This window comes from Trichechus manatus, unplaced genomic scaffold, assembly GCF_000243295.1.
Source record: "Trichechus manatus latirostris isolate Lorelei unplaced genomic scaffold, TriManLat1.0 scaffold00151, whole genome shotgun sequence".
NCBI lineage: Eukaryota > Metazoa > Chordata > Mammalia > Sirenia > Trichechidae > Trichechus > Trichechus manatus.
Genome location: NW_004444087.1, coordinates 2,269,070 through 2,292,312, shown reverse-complemented (window position 1 = coordinate 2,292,312; position 23,243 = coordinate 2,269,070). Strand labels below are relative to the sequence as shown.

The 23,243-nt window shown below is 47.5% G+C and overlaps 1 protein-coding gene across 1 annotated transcript in view; it reads right to left on the bottom strand.

Moving 5' to 3' along the window:
* CARD11 (caspase recruitment domain family member 11) overlaps positions 1–23,243 on the bottom strand; it is a 135,400-nt gene that overhangs the window by 26,000 nt on the left and 86,157 nt on the right. The window contains exons 2-9 of the mRNA XM_004385921.2: positions 19,503–19,616; positions 14,053–14,268; positions 11,421–11,558; positions 8,990–9,315; positions 3,145–3,324; positions 2,078–2,230; positions 1,195–1,320; positions 333–530 (exon numbers count right to left, since the gene is read on the bottom strand). Coding sequence (XP_004385978.2) covers positions 333–530; positions 1,195–1,320; positions 2,078–2,230; positions 3,145–3,324; positions 8,990–9,315; positions 11,421–11,558; positions 14,053–14,268; positions 19,503–19,509 — 1,344 coding nt within the window. The 5' untranslated portion in view covers positions 19,510–19,616. The remainder of the gene's footprint in view (positions 1–332; positions 531–1,194; positions 1,321–2,077; positions 2,231–3,144; positions 3,325–8,989; positions 9,316–11,420; positions 11,559–14,052; positions 14,269–19,502; positions 19,617–23,243) is intronic.

Below are 23,243 nucleotides of genomic sequence, written 5' to 3'. Positions count from 1 at the left end.
TAATAAAATCACTAATAATAATAAAATAAGTAATAATAATAATAATAGTGCCAGCTGATGTGTAAAGTGCCTTATATCCATTATCTTATGTAATCCTCCCTAACAAGTATATATCGTTGTTAATAATCACTTTTTACAAAATAGGTGAAGCTACTTGTTCAAGATTGCCCAGCTGGAGTTGCAAAGCTGGCATTTTACCCCGCTCTCCTAACTCCAAAGTGAGTGGGTTCTACCGCGTCACTAAGCTTAAAGGTCGTGGGGCTAGTCTGGGTGTGGGAGGGAAGGGCCCCTGCCTGGGAGCCCGCCACACGGCCCACCTGGTCGAAGCTCACCTGGTCGAGGGTGCCGCTGTCTTTGGAGAGGCGTCGCAGCTTGCTCTCCAGGTTGACGATGCAGGCCTCACGACGCACCTTCTCGATGCGCATCTCATCGTTCTTCTCCTCCAGCTCCCGGATCTGCTTCCGGTACTTGTCCTTCTCGATGAGGCACTGCGAGTACTGGGTCTGGGCCTCGTCCCGGGAGTGGAAGGCCTGTGGGAGACAGGGGACAAGGCCACCTGTGACTTATACCCACAGGCCAACAAGAGCAAGGACAGACATTCTGCCCAGCCAGAAACCCACTCTCCCAGCTTGTGTGTTGGCCATGTCACCACCCACTCTGGTTTGGTCCTGACTCTCGTGCTTGTTGAGCACCTCCATTGTCTATGCTACGTATGGCCATTTGTCCAGCCCTCACGATGTGCCAGGCTGCCTGTTAAGAGCTTTGATGCAGTGTCTCCTGGAGCCCACACTGTGGCCCCCGTGAGGCAGTACCATCATCACCCCCATTTCACAGACAAGTACACTGAGCCTCCAGGGCCTGGAAGCTTGCCTGCATCACACGCCTTATGAGTGACAGTGCTGGGTGCTGAGCCTGCCTGTCTCACCCTGGAGACCAAGCAGTGATGGACCATGCTTTCCTGTGGGAGCCGTCTACACCCGGCTCAGGCCACCCAGAGCCCAAACGCCTGTAAATTCTGAAGCCTCTACGGATGGAATTTATCTTCGGGAGAGAGGCAGGACAAATGAACTTGCGAGTCACTGCTGCGTAGTTGGTGGTGTGCCATGGGATAGGTCCCCGCCCTGGAGAAACACAGCCCCTGTCCATGCACTGGGCCCACCACACCTGGTCACCTGTGCCCTGGGCCCGTCATACCTGGTCGCGCTCCCGCTCGACCTCATCCAGCTGTAGCATGACGGTGTTCATGCGGTGCCGGTACATCTCACAGTCCTTGCCCAGTGTCGAGCACTTCAGCTCCAGGTCCTCCTTCTCCTCCAGGTACTGCCAGCCACGCAGAGAGATCAAAGCATGTATCAAGCCATTGACAGGGCAGAGTGGGTGCAGGCAGCTGGTCCCACCCTAGGCTGGTGGGTCAGGACCTCATCTGTCCTTCCGAAAGCCAGACATCTGGCTGGCAGGGACCACAGTTCAAGGGCAGCCACTCAATGGAGATCTGCTGTGGACCTATTATGTGCCTGGTAATGAAGTGGGTGCTCGGGGTCCATGGGGGACCGTGCGATGTGCCTGCCTTCCTGGACCCGCTGTCATAGGGGGAGGGCAGCTATTAAGCTAATACTTGTTACTATTGTTGTTAAGTGCCTTCAAGTCACCCCGACTCATGGCGATGTCATGCACAGTGGAATGAAGTGCTGCCTGGTCCTGCACCACCCCCATGATAGGTTGCAGGTTGGACCATTGTGATCCATAGGGTTTTCACTGGTTTTTTAGAAGTAGATCACCAGGTCTTTGCTCCTAGTTCGTCTTAGTCTGGAAGCTCAGCCGAAACCTATTCAGCATCAGAGCAACACGTAAGCCTTCGCCGACAGACGGGTGGTGGCTGTGCATGAGGTGCATTGGCTGGGATTGAACCCAGGTTCCTGCATGGAAGGTGAGAATTCTATTACTGAACCACTGCCCCATTCTAAGCTAATACTTAAAAATAACTAACCAAATAACTGTAAGGGGGCTGGATACTGGGAGGGATAGGGGATGATTCTCAGAGGGCTATGTGGGCACAGGGGGGTTGCTGTGTGTCCACCTTATCACGCAGCTCCTCAGCCTGACGGGCCTCCTCCTGCAGGTTGTAGATTCTGTTGACCAGCTCCTGCCGGTCCTCCAGGGCCTCCTTCCGGTCATGTTCCAGGATGTCCAGGATGGCCTTGTCTGAGTCTGGCAGGCTGCGCTTCCCGGCCTGGGGACAGGCAGGGAGGGTTAAGGGTGTATGTGTGTATGTGTATGTGTGTGTTAGGGGCACAAGAGCCAGCGACAGACACAGAGCGAGCAGAAGGCTGGCGCCAGGAAAGCAGAGGCAAATCCTCTTGCCTCTTGGGGTCTGTAAAAAGCTTATCACTTAAAAAGAAGCATAAGACCCACTTCTGCTTGGGATCTCCTGACACCTACTGTTCTGCAGGCTCTTATCGGAGTCGAGAGGAGCTACGACAGCTCCTCAGAACACTTCACAGATGACAGCAAAAGGGAGCTGATCTGCTTCCCAGACACCTCTCCTGAAATATAAATTAATCTCCTCTGGTTCAACCAGGATGGATCCTCTGCTCCGAAGCAGAGCCAGGCAGTCAGTTCCGGGAGGGGTGGATAATTCTCTGGAAAGGGGGCAAACGCCTTTTTCCTTCCCCTGCAGCTATTTTGGGGGATGCTATTTCTCTGCAACTTCCTCCTTTATACCCACAGAGGATTCGGGGATGACATGGTGGGGATGCACTTGAGGTTTTAAAAAATTGCAGAGCTGAGGGCTGAGTTTCTTGGAATTTTGAAGGGCAGCTGGGTATCCCAGTGTGCTTTTCTGTCCTCGCAGCCCCAGGGCATTGGCTTTGGTGGGAATGGGGATCTTCTGGGAGCTCTCCCATCAAGAAAACATTTCACAAGTATTATCTCACATAGTGGCAAGGCTCTAGAGGTGGGTGGTGTGGTCTCCCCGACTTGGCAGAGGAGGAAACCAAGGCCCCAGGGCTGAAGGGAATGGCCTGGCATCCTGTGGTCAGCGGGAGGGCCCTGGATTCCCTGGCAGGCATGCCGCCCCAGCACCCTCACCCCTCTGCACACTGCCCAGGATGCACCTGGCCCCTCTGCCTATCGTCCAGCGCTCACCTGGATGACGGACTGCAGCTCCTGGATTTTGGTCTTGAGCATCTCATTCTCCCGCTCCAGCTCCAGCACCTGCTCCCTCTTGGGCCGGTTCTCGATGTCGTTCTTCAGCTTCAGTGACTGGTTCCTCTCCAGCTTGCACTCCTCCTCCATCTTGTTGAGCCGGTGCTTCAGCTGGTCAATCTGAAATGCCCCCAGGGTGCCAAGGGGAGCATGCAGCTGGCATGACACACTCAGAGAAGGCGAGGCTGCCCTGGGCCCCCCACACCTCCAGTATGACCTGTGCGAATCCCCTACCCTGTTCCAGGGGGTAGCAGAGAAGGACTCAAGAGAGACCTCTTCCAGTAAAACAAACCACCATCTCCTTGTTGATGGAGGGTCCTGATTAGTTCCTTTTGAACAGTCCTGTTGTTGTAGGTGTTGTTGTGTGCCGCTGAGTTCATTCCAACTCATAGCAACCCCACGTAACAGAGTAGAACTGCTCCATAGGATTTCCTAGGCTGTAATCTTTATGGGGGCAGACTGCCAGATCTTTCTCCTGCAGAGCCGATGGGTGGGTTCAAACCGCCAATCTTTTGGTTAGCAGCTGAGTGCTTAACTGTTATGCCACCAGGGTTCTTTATAGAATGGTCCTAAAAGGTGACTTTTGTGGGGAGGAACAGGTTATAATCAACCAGCTGCCATCAAGTCAATTCCAACTCATGGCAACCCCATGTGTGTCAGAGTAGAACTGTGCTCGACAGGGTTTTCAGTGGCTGAATTTTTGGAAGCAGAAAGCCAGGTCTTTCTTCCAAGGTGCCTCTGGGTGGACTCTAACCGCCAACCTTTCTGCTAGTAGCCCAGTGTTTAACCATTTGCACCACCCATGGAGCTGGAACAGGTTATAGATTAGGATAAGAGATAACCAAGCTGGTGTTTCTTCAAGGTATAAGTTATCATTTCATTGCCCTTTTATGATGAACTCCAAATTCTGAGCCTTGGAACTCAAAGATTTTCCTGAAAAACCCTAGGGTTACTGAAGGGAGTGAACTCTGAGAAGTCAAGGCCCTGGGCCCCCACCCTGACTCCACCCCCCAGAGCAGCCCTGCTTATATATGTTTTATTCACTTGCGTTGGATTTTTCACACGAGACATCGCTTGAACAAACAGCTCTGCTGCTAAAAATCAGCTTGAAATCCAGTAGGCTGTAAGCTCACACAATCTCCAACCTAAAGATTTGTGTGCACATGAGACTAGAAGTGGATGGTGCCCGGCTACCGTTACTGAATATTTTGATCAAAGATTCTCTAGAAGAATCCTGATCAAAAGAGGGAAAATGTAGAGCAGAATTTTAAATTATCATGGAATCCAGACTTTCTGGAGTCATGGAGGCTGGATAAACCCCCAAAACTCTTCCCCTGACATAATCTTTAAGTATTAAACCAAAAATATCCCCTGAAGTCTTCTTTAAACCAAACCATAGTTTAGCTTAACTAGTAAAGAATATCTGCCTTGAGTACTGTACTCTTTTAAGATGGATCTATACGGGATCAAACTGACAACAGCAACTCAAAAGATCAGAAGGGAAATTTAGGGTGCACTGAGTTTATGTTAATGAGGAAGGAACACTTTAGAGAAAAGGAGGGTGAGAATGAGTGCACAACTTCAAGAGTGTGATCAATGTCACTGAGTTGTACATGTAGAAACTGTTGAATTGGTGTATGTTCTGTGTATACTCTCAGCAACAACAAAATAACAAGTTATTAAAAAAACAAAAAGAATTTGTACACACTTCGTGCTGGAGAGCGGTTTCCTGGAGGACAAGTGGCACTTAGGAATGGGACAATTGTAGATGGGCTGAGCAGCACACTCAAGAGGTGAACATCAGGAACTGTGACCAGAAGACTTCTTGAACCTTTGTGACACCCTCCCATTAGCTAAGCCCGTCTACTGCCCCAGACTGATGGGCCTTTGTAAAACACTCAAAGCAAGGAGATGGTTTTATGGGCTGCAAGGAAGGCAGGTACCAAAGGGGTGGTTGTCCTTTTTCAAGTCAAAGCTTGTGGGGAGAAGAATCTTAAGAAATCTGGCAGGTAGAGCATGGTGGCTTTAGCAAGGAAAAGATTGCTGCTGCATCCCTGTGGCCCAAGGAAGGAAGAGAGGGGCATGCAGGGGAAGCAACCGGGGACTGAGAAATGACCCAGGGGTGCAACTCAGCTGGCCAGATGTTCTTTCAAGTTCTAGACATGTTTTCTCACTATTAATACATGTTTTTGTTGTTTGGTGCCATCAAGTCAATTCCGACTCATAGTAACCCCATATGACAGAGTAGAACGACCCCATAGGGTTTCCTAGGTTGTAATCTTTACGGGAGCAGGTTGCCAAGTCTTTTCTCCCGTGGAGTGGCTGGTGGGTTTGAACCGCTGACCTTTTGGTTAACAGCAACAACAAAAACCAAACCAGTTGCTGTTGAGTTGACTTCAACTCATGGCGATCCCATGTAAATCAGAGTAGAACTGTGCTCCATAAGGTTTTCAATGGCTGATTTTAGGAAGAAGATCATCAGGCCTTTCTCTAGATGGATTTGAACCACCAACTTTTTTGTTATCAGCAAGCACATTAACTATTTTCACCACCCAGGGATTTCCCAGGGAAACTTAATATGGAAGAATGTCCTAGGACAGAAATTGATGTCTCTGCCACAGATTAACTTCTCTCAACCCTAGGTAAGGTCCCTGGGTGGTGTAAATAATTTGTACTTGACTACTAACTGAAAAAGGAGCCCTGGTGGTGTAGTGGTTAAGCACTGGACTGCTAACCAAAAGGTTGGTGGTTTGAACACACCAGCTGCTCCGAAGGAGAAAGATGTGGTAGTCTACTCCCATAAAGATTAGTCTCGGTAACCCTACAGGGTGGTTCTACTCTGTCCAATTGGGTCGCTATGAGTTGGAATTGACTTGACGGCAATGGTTTTTTTTTTTTTAGTTTACTAACTGAAAGGTTGGCCGTTCAAACCCACCCAGCAACACTGCAGAAGGCCTGGTGATCTGTTTCCATAAAGATTACAGCCAAGAAAACCCTATGGAGCAGTTCTACTTGGTAACACGGGGTCGCCATGAGTTGGAACAGACTTGACGGGAACTTGGTTTGGTTTTCATTGGAATCCTAGGTAAAACAGCAGAGAAATTTCTCCTCCTGGTCACACAAAAAAGTCCTCGGAATCTATGAAGATCAGCTCAGGTGTCCTGTGCTGGGTCCTGTCCCTGATCCCCAGCCCCACCCAGCTGGGTGTGATGTGCTAGCACTGGGGAGTGTGCAGGAGATGAGCCACTCTGCAAAAGATTGTTGATACACGATCTCTCTCAATCTACACAGCAACTCTAGGGGGTCCATATGTTAGTTTCATTATTGCCACTTACAAATGAGGAAACTGAGGCCAATAGCCAACTAAGTGGCAAAGGCAGGGGCCAAGAGTTGAACTCCCATCTCCAGGATTTACAAGCACATACTCTTAACCCATACATTCCACTGGCCACTCAGGCACTGACTCAACGCACTTAGATTCCAGTTGATTGTTTACTGATCCGTCTGCTTCACTAAATTGTAAGTGACTTGAGCAGACATCAGCTTAGTTATCCCTGTGTCCCCCACAGTGCTCAGCACAGTACCTTACACATGGCAGGTGCTTAATAAATATTCTGAGAGTCTATTTTCCACACAGCAGCTAGAGTGATCCTTCTAGATATAAATCGGTTGTCATTCCCTGGCTCTCAGTCCTTCGGTGGCTTCCCATCACGACTGGAATAAATTCCAAAGCCCTTACCATGCCCCCCTGCTCTGGCCCCTGGCCAACTCTCCCACTTTATTTCCTAGCACTTGTTCATTCAGCTCCAGCCTCACCGGCTCCCTTACTGGTCCTCAAAAACCTCAGCACAGCCCCAACTTGGGACCTTAGCATTTCCCGTCTGCCTGGAACGCTCCTTCCTTGAGAACCGCACAGCACAGGCTCCCTCCCTTTGTTCAGAACTCTGCTCAAGTGTCACCTTCTCAGAGTGCTGTCACCTTCTCAGAGTGCCATTTCCTGACCACCCTACTTAAAATAGCACCCTTCACTCTCTTAACTTCATACCCTGTTTTCTTTTCTTGTTGTCTTGGGGCATCGAGTCAATTCAGACTCATGGCGACTCCAGAGTAGAACTGAGTTCCATAGGGTTTTCTAGGCTGTAACCTTCACTGATCGCCAGGTCTTTCTCCTGCAGAGCTACTGGGTGGCTTTGAACCGCCAACCTTTCTGTTACCAGCCTAATGCAAACCCTTTGCACCACCCAGGGACTTTATCTTCTTTTCTTCACGGTACTTATTACTACTGTGTCTCTATCTGTTTTGATTAGAAGATAAGCCTCATGACCTCAGGGCCGTAGTCTTGAGTTCTGTATCCCCCCGCAAAAAAACCCATTGCCGTGGAGTTGATCCCGACACCTGGAAAAAGAGCCTATTTGCATGGTGGCACTCAGTAAATAGAAGGAATGAGTGAATGAAGCAAATTCCCTTCCCTTCGTCCATTTCCAAGGTAAACTCATTAATGACTTCAATCATTTGGCTGGTCAGTCAATCACTGATATTTATTGATAATCCATACTGTGCCAAGGAGCCCTGATAACGGAATGGTTAAGCACTCAGCTGCTAATCAAAAAGTTAGCAGTTCAATCCCACCCAGCGGCTCCACGGGATCTGCTCCCGTAAAGATTGTTGTTGTTAGGTGCCATCGAGTCGGTTCCGACTCACAGTGACCCTACATACAACAAAATGAAACATTGTCCAGTCCTGTGCCATCCTCACAATCATTGCTATGCTTGAGCCCACTGTTGCAGACACTACGTCAATCCAGCTGACTGAGGGTTTTCTTCTCTTTCACTGACTCTCTACCAAGCATGATGTCATCTCCAGGGATTGGTCCCTACTGATAACATGTCCAAAGTATGTGACACGAAGTCTGGCCATCTTCACTTCTAAGCCTAGGAAAACCTATGGGGCAGTTCTACTCTGTCACATAGGGTTGCCTGAGTCAGAATGGACTCAACAGCACCCAACAACAACAACATACTGTGCCAGGCACCGTGCTGGGCTTTGGGGATACAGCAGTGAAGGGCAGAGCCCTGTCCCCAAGGAGCTTGTGTCTCCACGAAACAGGTGCTGTGTTCATTTCATTGACAATTTTCCTGAGCACCAGAGTCTGGGGCCCTGAGCTCCTGTGTCCTCCATTCCCCCTTTGCAGGCCACGCACATGGCAAGTCTGGGCTCCTGAGCCAGGGTGAGAAGCCTGCAGAGCTATTGTGCTCATGTCTGCACATGCGCATGATGGATCTGGGCGCCTGAGGTGGTGGCAGGAGGGCCCTGCCAGGCCTGTGTGTGCATGTCCATAGTCCCCCGTGTCACCATTCCCCCTCACCTGGCTGGCCGAGGCCCCAGCAGCCCAAGTGACATGTCTGCACATGCGCACGGCAGATCTGGCCACCTGAGAGTGTGGAGGGAAGCTCTACTAGGCTTGTGTAAGCATGTCTGCACGTGCACATGGAGGATCTGGGCGCCTGAGTGGGTGGCAAAACCTAAACCAAACCTGTTGCCAATGAGTCAATTCCGACTCTTAGAGGAAGCCCCTAAAGGGGCTGCACGCATATGTCTGCACGTGCGCAAATCTGGGTCCATGGTCTCCTGTCTGCCATTGCCTCTCACCTGGCTGGATGAGGGCCCAAGGCCTGTCCCCTGTCTGCACATGCCACGTGGTGGTCTTGAGCCCCAGCAGCATTTGTGTCCCCTTCACTCAGCCCCACCCCTCCAGGAGCCCCCGGGTGTGTGCACATATCCTCACCTCGAGCTGGAGGTCCCGGCTCCTCATCACCGCCATGTTCTTCTCCTCGCTGAGCTGGGCGTAGCGCATGGCCAAGTTGTAGTTGTCGTCCTTGACCTTGACCAGCTCATCGTTGTAGCCGTCACGCTCCTCCTTCATCTTGTAGTATCGCTCCTGGAAGGTCTGCAGCTCCACCCGTATGAGCGTCAGCTGCTTCTTCTCATCCTCCAGCTGCCGTGACTTGGCCAGCAGCTCGCAGCGCTGCAGGTCCTTGGCCTTCATCTGCTGCTGCAGCTTGATGACCTCGTTCATTAGGAAGTGCGTGAGGCCCTCATGGCCCTCCTCCACTGCAGAGAAGGGGCACCCAGTCAGGCCCGAGGGCTGGGAGGGCGAAGGAGGGGACCAGACGTGGGCAGGTGTCACTCATTCAAGCATCCACTCAACAACGTTTTACTGAGCTCTTACTATTTATTAGGAACTGGGGGCTCAGGGTGAGCAAAACTGGCTTGGTCCCAGTAGTCAGAACTTACGGTCCATTAAGGAAGACAGATATTCAGAGAAAGAAAAAATCACAGACAAATGTAACTACAAACTGAGTAGAGTTCACAAAGAAGGGGTTTAAGGAGTGTTATGGATTGAATTGTGTCCCCCTAAAACGTGTGTTAACTTGGCTAGGCCATGATTCCCAGTATTGTGTGACTGTCCACCATTTTGTCATCTGATGCGATCTTCCTATGTGTTGTAAATCCTACCTCTATGACGTTAATGATGCAGGATTAGAGGCAGTTACGTTAATGAGGCAGGACTCAATCCACAAGATTAGGCTGTATCTTGAGTCAGTCTCTTTTGAGATATAAAAGAGAGAAGCGAGCACGGAGACATGGAGACCTCATGCCACCAAGAATGAAGAACCAGGAGGGGAGTGTGTCCTTTGGACCCAGGGTTCCTGTGAGCTGGTGCCCTGAATTCAGACTTCCAGCCTCCTAGACTGTGAGAGAATGAACTTCTGTTTGTTAAAGCCATCCACTTGTGGTATTTCTGGTAGAGCAGCACTAGATAACTAACACAGCGGTCTATGAGAGACAGAATGTGTGTGACGGGGGTGGGGAGACAAAGAACTTGATGTCAGTAGAATTGGGATCCCATGCAACCACTCTTGACTCAGGGAAACATGGGGTTTTAGAGGAGAAAGGATAAATGGAAGGAAGATTCTGGATAGTTACTATGAGTAATTACAGCGGCTTCCACTTTGCCAACACTGTATAAGTGTCTTGTGTGTGACTCAGTCGGCAGATAGGCGGAGCACCCATAGAGGGGTTGATGCCACTGGGTGGAATCTTCATCCTAGTAGTCTTGTGGCTACTTAGACTCAATATAGCCTTTAAGGCAATCTGCGTGTATCCACGCAGTGTGTGCATGTGTGTGTGCGCGTGTGTGTGTAACTGGACCTAGCCTGGTGGGCAGAGTGGTTAGAGATTTCTGACGGTTAAGCTGAAGTGCTAAATTAAGGAGGGAAAATGCATTCTAGGTAGGTGGAATAACATTGTCAAGGTTGTATGGGGAGGGAGGAGAGGAACCTGGCACACTTTAGGAGCTTAAGGAAGACTCGAGTGCCTGGAGCCCAGAGAGAGAGGGAGAGGCAAAAAGGTGAGGCTGGGGGTGTCAGTCTCCCAGCATGGAGGCTCTGCAGGACCCCTGAGGACTGAATTAAAGACCTGGCTTCTTACAGCGGAGCAATGGGAAACGATGGACAGCTTTTAAGCAGGGGAAGATAACATGAAATGAATGGAGAAAGGACTAGAGCAGAGCAAGAACAGATGTAGGGAGTTGATGGTGGTCTGGACTAGGGTGATGGTGGAGATGTAGAGAAGGTTGACTGAAGAATATTTAGGAAGGAAAATTGAGAGGGCAGAAGACCAAGGGTTCTGACCTATGGGACACTAGCAAGAGAGCATGCAAGACAGTGATAAGAGCTAGAGGACAGAATGAACTTCTGTTCCAGCCCAGCATCATTCATGGGGGATGTTCCATGACTATCCACTTCCCTTGGCTTCTTCTTCACTTTGCCCCTCTGCCACCTACTTTGTGTCATTAACCAGTTGCCGTTGACTCCAACTCTGACTCATGGCAACCCCACATGTGTCAGAGTAGAACTGTGCTCCACAGGATTTTCAATGGCTGATTTTTCAGAGGCAGATTGCCAGGGCTTTCTTCTGTGGTGCCTCTGGGTAGACTCAAAATTTCAACCTTTTGGTTAGCAGCCAAGCGTGTTAACCCTCTACACTAGCCAGGGACTCCTTTATATCATCAGAGAGGAATGAATGGTTGGCAGCCTACAAATCCACAAGGCCACTGCCCTCATGTCATAGACTCGCAGCTTTAGAACTTTCACACCACTGGACACACATGTAAACGTCCCATTAGAGTCCCAATATTCCTGGTGGCCACTTACCCACAATGGTGGAGAATCTCCGGGTGGGCTCCTTCCCAGTCACCAGTTTGTACAGTTCTGGGTAGTAAAATTCCAGGCTCTCCAAGAAGACCACATAGCCCCTTTGCCCCTTGGTATGGAGAATGTCCAATAACCGGCCTAGAGGAAATCACTCGGTGAGAGGAGTTGGTGTCTGGTTGGATGCTGGTGTCCAGTCCTGCCTTATCATGGTCTCATAACCCTCAACAAACTCTGAGAGACAGTCTCACCACATTTATCACACCTGAGTTGTACCTTGAAGTCCCATCAGTTACCAGTTGCCATTGAGTTGGCCCTGACTCATGGCAACCCCATGTGTGTCAGAGTAGAACTGTGTTCCATAGGGTTTGCAGTGGCTGATTTTTTTGGAAGTAGGTCAACAGGACTTTCTTCGAAGGCACCTCTGGGTGGACTCAAACCACCAACCTTTGGGTTAGCAGCCAAATGCATTAACCATTTGCACCACCCAGGGACTCCATCTTGGAGTCCAGATAATGTAAATCAAAATGCCAGGCCCTCAGCAGGGTTTCAGGGAGTGTTGGTTTCCTTTGTCTAAGAAATTGGTAGAACCAGGACAGAAGGAGTTGCAGCCACAGGAAGACAACACTTTCAAAGTGCTTCCCAATTGCCCAGGGCTAAATTTAACCATATAGACACCATCTCTTCTGTGACCAAAGGAGCTTGGGAGTACAATAACAATTACAGAATGATATACAGTTCTCCGGGACTCAGAGCAGGAAGACACGTATTTGGGTGGGGAGCTAGGAAGAGTTAGTAGGAAGCTGGCATAGCCCCATGCTCTCTGGGATTACCACACAGTCTGGAAACATCTTTAACCTAAATGTAATTTGCTCAGCAGTTGCCAGTTTCTCTCGCACTGACTCCATTTACCATTCATGTTTCTTGGCCCTTCCTTAAAGATTTTGTTATCAGATATTTCTTCCCTTGAGATCATAAAACTCTACCCTTCCCCTAGGACAGACATAATAAATAAGTTTCATCTTGTGTCAACTCTGTTTGGTGAAGCTGCCCAGAGTACTGTGTTGAGAAGGATTCCAAAGTTCCGTCCAGGCTCAGTGGGAAAGCATGCTGTGATTAATTAGTGATGTCTGCCACGGGTGCAAAGGCAGGGAGTGGCATATGTGCTGTTTCTTACCAGCCATGCTGTGGGACAGGGATTCTCAAACCTTCTAGACTTCCATCCCAGAGAAGAACACCTTTTACACTGTAACTTGGTACCCACAAAGACAAATACACACACACATATGTGTATGTACACACAAACACATACATGAGTATAAAATCAGTGTGGTTGAGTCGATTCTGACTCATGGCCACCCATGTATGTCAGAGCAGAACTTCACTCCCGAGGGTTTTCAATGGCTGACTTTTCAGAAGTAGATCTCCAGGCTTTTCTTGTGAGGTGCCTCTGGGTAGAGTTGAACTGCTAACCTTTTGGTTAGCAGCCGAGTGCGTCAACCATTTAAACCACCCGAGGACTCCATATACACATATGTATATGTGTGTGTGTATAAAACTGAAATAAATTTCACAAACCATACTTATTACCCTTACTGAATATGATAAAGTATAGCCTGGAAAGCCTACGGATCCCTTTTCAGAATAATATTCTTAAGTAGGGAAAATAACATACATCAATTTATAAAGAAAATCTGGTATATAAAGTACCATTATCAAATATTAAACAAATTTGTGATTCAGTACTAAATGTGTTATTAACACATTAAATAACAAGGTTGCTTGGAAGATCTAATAAGTACTGCAATTTTGAGGGAGTTGTTGGATGCCGTTGAGTCAATTCCGACTCATAGTGACCCCATGTGACAGAGTAGAACTGCCCCATGGGGTTTTCTAGGCTGTAATCTTACGGGAGCAGAATGCCAGGTCTTTCTCCTGCAGAGCAGCTGGGTGGGTTCAAACTGCCAACCTTTCGGTTAATAGCTGATTACTTAGCTGTTGTGCCACCAGGGCTCCTTTAGAGGGAGAGATGAGTGTGAATGACATTTTGAGAGATTTGCAACAGCTGTAATGTGACTGAACATATCTGTAAATTTTTATTGCTGACAGAGTCACAGGTATTGCTAACAGGACTGTGGTTTGCTGTCTACCTACACTTGTAATTGAAGGGAATGCTAAGCTTCAGCTTGTTGTTGTTAGACGCTGTCAGGTAGATTTTTGACTCACAGTGACCCCATATGACAGAGTAGAACTGTCCCATAGGGTTTTCTAGGCTGTAATCTTTACAGGAGCAGATCACCTGGTCTTTTCTCCCTTGGAGCCCCTGGGCGGGTTTGAACCACCAACCTTCCAGTTAGTAGCCAAGAGCTTAACCGTTGCACCACCAGGACTCCTTAGTTTCAGCTTAGGTTACTAATATGAAGATGGAATTTTCCCTCATCCAAGTTCATGGACCCCTGTGAGTTCTATTCATGGACCACTGGGTTGGGGGTTGGGGGTGGGTGGAGGTCTGTGGACCCCCGTGTAAAATCCCCGACCCAGAGAAGCCTCACTGTGGCACAGCCAACAGAAGGGCATCTTTTGAAGCTACCACAAGAGGTGGTCGCTCTTCCCATAGAAGTGTTGCTAGGTGTACCTGCCCGGTTGATCTTGGACGGCAGCATGGGAGCATTGAGCACTTCATCTTCGTCCTGCTCGTCGATGACCTTGCACTGGCGCAGGTAGGGGGTGAGCTTGGCTGGGTTGATGTAGCGACTCAGCATGTGCCGGTTGCACTCGACGTTCTCCCACAAGGCATCCTCCTCATCCTTCAGCGTCTCCATGTAGTCATCCATCTCCGGCCCTCCTCCTTCTAGACACAAACCCAACAAGGTTAGTAAGGCAGCTTCACCCGAACTGCTCCATCAACTCCTTTGGAGTGATCTCTAGAAAACAGTGCTAAGTTAAAGAAAGTAAAGTGGAGAAAAGCATTGTGATGGTTAATGTCATGTGTCAACTGGGCTAGGCTATGATTCTCAGTGGTTTGGCAGACACTGGACTCGTTCTTCCAAAATGTAATATAATCATCTTCCATAATGTGATCTGATATGAGCAGCCGAAGAATTGAAAGGAGAGTTTTCTTGGGGATGTGGTCTGCCTCCAGTATATACATGGATGTTCTGGCAAAGCTCACTCTCTTTTTCTTGACCTACACTCTTATCGTTGCCTGACCTCCGGTTCTTGGGATGCAAGCTGCAGAAGTCTCCAGCCTGGTGCCTGACCTGAAGATTTTGGATTTGCCAGCCCCCACCACCCTGTGAGCCAGCAGAGGTCTTCAGCCTATCACTCAACCCTCAGATTTATGACTTGCCAGCCCTCACAATCGTGTGAGCCATTTCCTTGAAGTAAATTTCTCTGTATACACGTCACTGATTTTACTCCTTTACAGAACTCAGACTGAGACAAGTATATATGGTACTTTACCTTTTATCTATGAAAGGAAGGGGATATGAATATAAATATACATTTCCTTACATACTAGAAATAAACAATGGAAGGATAAACCATATAATTTTTAAAAAGATTACTTCCGGGGGAGGGAGGGAAGAGGGGGTGAAGGGACAAGGATAGAAGCTAGACATATTCGAATATATTTTGTTTTATAAACATGTTACTACTCAGAAAACAAAACCGAATAAAAAAATCAATCTCTAATATGAAAAAATGAAAGTTTGTATCCAATTGGTGGTATAGCCATACCATGAGGAATTTCCTACATGACTTTAACACAGGATAATGTGACTAGACATGCCTAATGGGATATGCTACAAGGACAAGAGCAGCAAAATCATCGTAAACTGTCCTCAGCAACCGTATTGTTCTCAGTCATGTTGGTATCGTTCTTTTGAGATTGTTGTTGTAGGCATAGTGTGGAACACGGCAAATGAGAAGTTGTGTTGGTGTAGCTGAAATCTGGGACTGTGGATGTGGCTCTGTAGCAGACTGTATTTTCTAAAAATGGCCATAACAATATTTCTGATCGTACAGGACCTTGGCGCCACTCCCTTCCCTTGAACCTGGGCGGGACTTTGGTAACTGCCTTGATGAACAGAATGTGGTGGAAGGGCTGCTCCATGACTTTGGAGGCTGAGCCATAAGAGGTGATATGGCTTTCTCTTGGCTCTTTCTCTCTCAATCTCTCTCTTGCTCACCCTGAAACCCAGATATCATGCTGTGGGAAAACCCAAACTAGCACGTGCAGAGACATTCCATGGAGAGGCTCCTATGGAGAGAAACTGAGGCCTCCAGCTAATGGCCAGCACAAACTACCAGACATGTGAATGAACGAGTCTTCAGATGATTCCTACCCTAGCCTTGTGAGTCTTCCAGCTGAGGCCCCAGACATCATGGAGCAAAAACAAGCTGTCTCCACTGCCCTGTCCAAATTTCAGAAATTTTGAGTAAAACAAATGTTGCTTTAAGTCAGGAAGTTTTGGGGTAGTTTATCCCAAAACAATAGATAACTGGAAGAGGTACAGATAAAATTGCAAAATTGCTGAGGTAACTGAAAGCCTGTTAGTACTGAATTTCAATTTAGGAACATGAATATGAGCTCACAATGTATTGTATTTAAAAAAAAAAAATCCTACCTCTAGCCATTCAAAAGGCTTCGAAACAATGATGAATCCCACAGGAATGAGTACCCTGAGCACCAGATTGTGCTCTCTAAATGCTATTTCCATTGAAAGGGACCAGGGCTCTTCAAAGAAACAGCTGATAGCTACTGAAGGTGGGGAACGGTTATACAGGATTTCATCATATTCTTTCAACTTTTACATATGTTTGAAATTTTCCTTTATAAAAAGTTAAAAAAAAAAGAAGAGAAATCCTCACCCACTGGTATTTATTATAAATGACCATGTTGAGGCCTTATGGTGGAATTAAAGGAGATGAAAATGAAAGACAGCTTCTTGGAGAAAATGATTACTTCAGTAAATGATGAGCTGATAAATGGAGAGGATCCCAAATGGGGAGACTCAATACAAGAAAAGGTGTCGATTATCCCTAAATGACTATATAAATTCAATGCATTTCCAATAAAAATCTAACTACAATTTTTTTTGGACCTTGACAAACTGACTCTAAAATTCATATGAAAGAATAAAGATCCAAGGATGACCAGAACAGTTCTAAAAAATTAAAACAAGGAGAGGGGGATTCCCTTACCAGATATCAAGATTTATTTTATAGCTATAGTAGTTAAAACGGCATAGTATTTGCTCAACAATAGTCAAATAGAGCACTGGAGCCCAGCTTCAGACCCCAGCAGACGATAAAGGTAAAGCAGACTAATCAATAAATGAGGGCAGCGGAGACTCAGTGGTAGACTTCTCGCCTTCCATGCAGGAGACCTGGTTCGAGTCTCAGCCAATGCACCTCATGCAACAGCCACCACCTGTCAGTCAGTGGAGACTTGCATGCTGCTGTGACACCAAAGAGGTTTCAGCCGAGCTTCCAGACTAATGCAGACTAGGAAGAAAGGCCTGGCAGATGTATCTACAAACCCAGGACACCAAGGATTGCTGGCAGCCACTAGAAGTTGAAACAGATGAAGAAGGACCTCTCCCTAGAGCCACGCCCTGAATTCAGACTTGAACCCTCCTATACTCCTAAAAAAAAAAGAAGCAGTGGTGGCATTGTGGTTAAAGTGCTCAGCTGCTAACTGAAGTTGGCGATTCAAACCTACTAGCTGTTGGCAGAAAAAAGATGTGGCAGTCTGCTTCCATAAAGATTACAGCCTTGGAAACCCTATGGGGCAGTTCTACTCTATCCTGTAGGGTCGCTATGAGCTGCAATAAACTCATTGGCAACGGCTATACTCCTAAAAGCAAAGATGTCACTTTGAGCACTAAGGTGCACCTGACCCAAGCCATGGTATTTTCAATGGTCTCATATGCATGCAAACGCTGGTCAATGAAAAAGGAAGACCAAAGAAAAACTGATACATTTGAATTATTGTGTTGGCCAAGAATACTGGCTATACCATGGACTGCCAGAAGAACGAATACATCTGTCTTGGAAGAAGTACAGCCAGAATGCTCCTGAGAAGCAAGGATGGAGAGACGTTGTCTCACGTACTTTGGACATATTATCAGGAGGGATCAATCCCTGGAGAAGGACTGGCCATGCTTGGTAAAGCAGAGGGTCAGCGAAAAAGAAGACCCTCAACAAGATGGAGTGACACAGTAGCTGCAAAAATGGGCTCAGGCATAGCAATGATTGTGAGGACAGGGCAGGACTGGGTAGTGTTTTGTTCTATTGTACACAGGGTTGCTATGAGACGGAACCGACTTGACGGCACCTAACAACAGTAACAGCAAACTGACTTGAGGGCAACTAACAACAACAAACAACAAACTGTGAGAAGACAAATTTCTGTTCTTTAAAGCCACTCCCTTGCGGTATTTCTGTTACAGCAGCCCTGGGTAACTAATACAGGATCCATAGTAGAACCATGCAGAGAAGCTGGGACTCATGAAGACCACTCTGGAGAGGGCCAGCGAGAGGGATGTGGCCATGGAGGGGCACATGGGGATGTTAGTGATATGGAAATAGTACTGCTGCTTCTGCTGGGGGCACGTATGTCCATGTTATTGTTCTCTGTCTCATATACACACATTATATATGCAGTTTTTCATATGTGCGAGATACTTCATGGTCAAAAACTGGATATTGTTCAAGTTGCCATCAGGTTGACTTCAACTCATGGCAACCCCACGTGTGTCAGAGTAGAACTGAGCTCCACATGGTTTTCAATGATCGATTTTTTGGAAGTAGATTACCAGGACTTTCTTCTGAAGTGCTTCTGAGTGGGCCCGAACCTCCAATCTTTCAATTAGCGGCTGAGTATGTTCACCATTTGCACCACCCGGGGACTCCGTGGATAGTGTAGCTAGCATCAACAGAAAAATAGAATCTAGGACACAATTTCAAATGCATTTCCATTCCACACACTTCACTGTAACTCATCCTGACTCAGCCCCATCACCTGGGATGAGCCTGGCAGTGTGTGTCAAGCTCTGGGCAGTCTCTTTGAAGACAATTTGCCCAGAAAGGCACTCTCAGACATGGTGACTCTGAAGTTTAACAGCCCACACGGCTGGATGGTTCCGGCCTCCATTCAATCTTAGCCAGAGCTGTGGCAACTCTGACCCAACCCTCAGCGGTGGTTGGCTTCATCTGAGTCAAACACTAACGTCTGCTCTCTACAAAGAGCTGGGAAAGCCACTTGAGGGCACCTGGGCCAGGCGCTATGGGAAGGGTCATCTTTTTTTCACGCGGAAAGCACAGGATCAGGAGACTATCTCTCCATGCACAAATTCCCCGACAGTGGCTGGCCTCAATTCCCTCCCTCATTCATTCACAACATGTAGCATGCGGCTGTTACAATGAAGTTGAAAATCTTTACCTGGCCTCCGAGGGCCTGCATGGTTTGTCTCCCGCCAGCCCCCATGGGCTCATCAAAACTGTCTCCCAGGCACACTGGCCTCCTCTCCCTGTCCCGTAAATTCCTCCTGGCTTCAGAGCCTGCTCCTGCTCTGCCCTCTGCCTGAGACCCTCCCTCGCCACTCCACCATCCAGTCTCAGGTAACCCCGACTTCATGCTTTTTAAAATTTAAAGGAGACAACATATGTCACAGAATATTGTCCAATATAGTGCTGGAAGAGGAGCCCCCTAGGCTGGGGAAAAAAAACCTGTTGCTGTCAAGTCGATCTGACTCATAGTGATCCTGCAGGACAGAGGAGAACTGCCCCATAGGGTATCCAAGGCTGTGTAACCTTTACAGAAGCAGACTGCCGTATCTTTCTCCTGTGGAGCAGCTGGTAGGTTTGAACCACCAACCTTTTGGTTAGCAGCCAAGTGCTTAGCCACTGCACCACCAGGGCTCTTTCTGTAGGCGGGAAGGTACTGAAAATACACCGTGGCTCCAACAACTGACTTAAGCATACCAACGATCACGAAGGTGGCGCAGGACCGCACAACGTTTTGGTCTGTTGTACATGGGGTGAATGCAACTGACTACAACAACAATGTATGTCAAGTACCTGGCATTCAGTAAGTGCTCAACAGGCAGGAGCTGCTATGCTATTATTTCTGGCTGGGCCTTGTCTTTCCGTGAGCTGGTCTCAGTCTGGACTTGGAGTTCGGATGGCCGGGATCTGAAAAGGAAAAGACCGTCAGATCTGGAGCGGGGTGGAGGTTGGAGAGAGAATCATTTAAGTATCAAGGCAACACTCCTTGGCAAGCAAAGGCCAGGAACTCACATGGTGGCATTTCTCCAAGCGGCACTGATGGGGAAGATGCCACCAGGAGTTTGCCAGCGGGGAGGATAGCCTGGAAGATCAGGGAGCCCAGGCCCTAAGGCCTCGGGGTTGGAAAGCAGGTCGGCAGGAGCCTCTGGGGTCGCTCATGGCAGTGTGGGGGTCTTTGCGGGGGTTTGACAAAAGCACTTGTGGAGTGGAGACGTTCTTATCAGCGACTAATTCATCAGCTCAAAGCAGCACACCGCATTCCCGCACCTGCACCCGGAAGAGTTCCCTTCACTGTGAATTATGTCTTCAGCCTCCAGTTTCCCACCAGCCGGGCAGGAACCTGCCATGGTGCACCATGTGTGATTTCCCAAGGGTGGCGTTGCTCACGGTGACTGACAAGGCCACTGTTGACACCCAGCTCAGGCCCTCTGGCCACCCAGCTGAGGAGGTGGGCTTATGGAGACAGGCCAGTTCTCCCTCTGGAGTGATGGAGGTTGGAGAGGGGAAAGGTGAGTAAACCCCAAGAAGATGAGGAGGGGCCCCACCTGTCCTGACAGCTGCCAGGATCCCAGGGTGGGGCAGCTGTTCAAAGACTGGGAGTGACGGGACCCCGGGACACCACTGTTTAATCAGTCACTTGCTGCGTTCTGGCTTTGAGGATTAATCACAGGTGACACCCATGCTCCCAGGGCTGACAGAAGCTGCTCTTGCCGGGTGTCAGGGAGGATCAGAGTGAGCTGTCAGAGCCCCCGGCCCCTGGGGTGGTGCAGAGACATGCGTCTCTGGAGGACGCACTCTCCTTGGCCTCCCGGGCTCCTGCCCTGTGGAGGAGACAGGGGTAGCCACACTGCTTCCCGCCACCGTGGGCACGGCACGGGATGGGGGGGGACCCGCAGACAGACCCCAGAGCCCCAGCAGCCAACACTCCCGCTAAGAAGGTAAAGATCAGCATGGTGGTTGACAGGCCAACGACCAAAAGCCAATAGAAATTATACTTTTCTGTATTTGCATTTAAAAAAATGAGAACATGCATTTCTTTTACAATCAGAAAAGAAAGCTTTTTCTTTTTTTAATTGGAAGAAAAGTTTTAATTGTAAGAAAGGGAAAATAGGTTTGTACAACTACTGTTGCTGTCCTACCTTCCCACCATTCAACAGCAGGCTGGGGAAACCAAGGCACCAAACCAATAACAAGGCCAAATTTCTATTTCTGTTTTTGAATTTTGATTACCACCCTCAAGAAATTGGTCCCAAGACCAGGGAAGACTACAGGATACTTCTCTTGAGAAACTGACTTATAGCTGTAACATTCGACTGTCTGGAACATCATCTCTAATGCTTACAGACCCTTTAGTGCGTGTCAGGCACTTTGTGAAGCATGACTGATAAATCTTATGAATTCTTTGAGGTAGGTGGTTTCAGCCATTGAAAGCCCTACGCAGTACAGTTCTACTCTGACACAAGGGGTCGCCACAAGTTGAAGTCAACTGGAAATACTATTACTTGTATCATCAGCATTTTACAGCCAAGAAAATCAAAGACTGGAGAGGTTCAAGGTCCCACAACTAGCACAGAAGGCAAGATCTGGAGCCGAGGTTCTCTGACTTCCTCTTAATTGGTACTATCTGGTTGCTGTTAGGTTGATTCCAATTCCTGGCAACCCCATGTGCATCAGAGGAGAACTGTGTTGCATAGGGTTTTCAATGGTTCATTTTTCAGAAGTCGATTGCCAGGCTTTTCTTCCTAGGCACCTATGGGTGGACTCGAACTGCCAACCTTTTGGTTAGCAGCTGAGCGTTTAATCATTTGCACCACCCAGAATCACTACTACTGTACAACCCCTAGAATTGCTTTTTGTTAAAGCTCACTTTTTAAAGGGCTGTAACCAAAAAGTGTGTGCACAGAAACTTCCTGAAATATGTTAACACACAAACTTAAGACAGAACTAAAACCAAATTCTAAGATGGCAGATACTGACTCAAGGTTAAAAAGAACAATTCCTTTCTCACTAAAGGAATCAATTTCCTGGTGAGTGATGAGCTCCCCATCATTGGTATTATTCAAGCACAACTGGTGCCCATTCACCCTAAGGTAAAGCCCGATAGTTGAAAGTAGAACTCATACAAACAGTTTTTGTTGCCTCCCAATAAGGAGCCCTGGTGGCACAATGGTTAAATGCTCGGCTGCTAACTGAAAGGCTGGCAATTGGAACTTACCAGCGGTTCCACGGGAGAAAGATCTGGCAATCTGCTTCTGTAAAGATTACAGATTAAGGAACCCTATGGGGCAGTTCTACTCTGTCACAAGGGGTCGTTATGAGTCAGAATCGACTAGATGGCACAGAACAACATCAACGATTTAAGAATAACAGAGAGCCAAGGATCACTTGAGTCTGAGGGAAGTCTCCATGTGAAAGGCAGAGATTGAAATAGACAAACAGATGCAAGGAGCCTACAGCAAGCAGACGAGGCATAGAATAAGAGAAAAGTTTAAAAACCACAACCCTATAATTAAGATCCATTAAGAGATTAGATAAGATATTGCATCCATAAACAACAGGTGGATGCTGTGAGGAGGGAACAATCGTAGAACAAGAAAGAGCTCTTGGTAATTAAAAATAAGGTGGCAGAAGCAGAAAATCGATAGATGGCTTGGAAGATAAAGTTGAGGATGTCTCCAAAAAAAAAAATTAAATAAATAAAAAACTAAAGAGAGGGAAGATAAGAAGGGGAAAAAATAAGATCAATTTAGAAGATGTAATACCCAATAAATAGAAATACTACAAAGGGAGAACAGAGAAAATTAAGGGATGAAATTATCAAATAAATAATATTAGAGAATTCTCAATGTAAGAACACGAGTTTTCAGATTTAAAGGGCCCATTGAGTGTTCAGTATGATCAGTGGGGAAAGATTCTTCCCAGAGCACATCACAGTGGAATTCCAGACCACTAGAGAATACGAGAAGACCCTAAAAGCTCCCAGAAAGAAAATATCAGGTCACATACCAAGAACTGTTAATAACTGTGATGCCAGACTTCTCAACATCAATAATGGAATCAAGGAGACAATGCGGCAATGCCTTCACATTTTTGATAGAAATAGTTTTTAACCTAGAATTCTATACTCCCCTGTCTTAGTTATCTCATGCTGCTATAACAGAAATACCACAAGTGGGTGGCTTTAACGAAGAGAAATTTATTTTCTCACAGTTTAGGAGGCTAGAAGTTTGAATTCAGGGTGCCAGCTCTAGGGAAAAGCTTTCTCTCTTTCTACTCTGGGGGCAGGTCCTTGTTTCTTTTTTCAGCTTCTGTTCCTTGGCTCCCTGGTGATCTTCATGTGGTATGGCATCTATCTTCCCCCATTTCTGCTTGCTTTTCTGTGCCTAATCTTCTCTTTTTATATCTCAAAGATGGTTGGATTAAAATACTCTACTCTGATAAGGTCTCTTAACATAACAAAGAAAACCCATTCCCAAATGAGGTTATAACCACAAGTATAGTGGTTAGGATTTATAACACATATTTTGGGGGGAC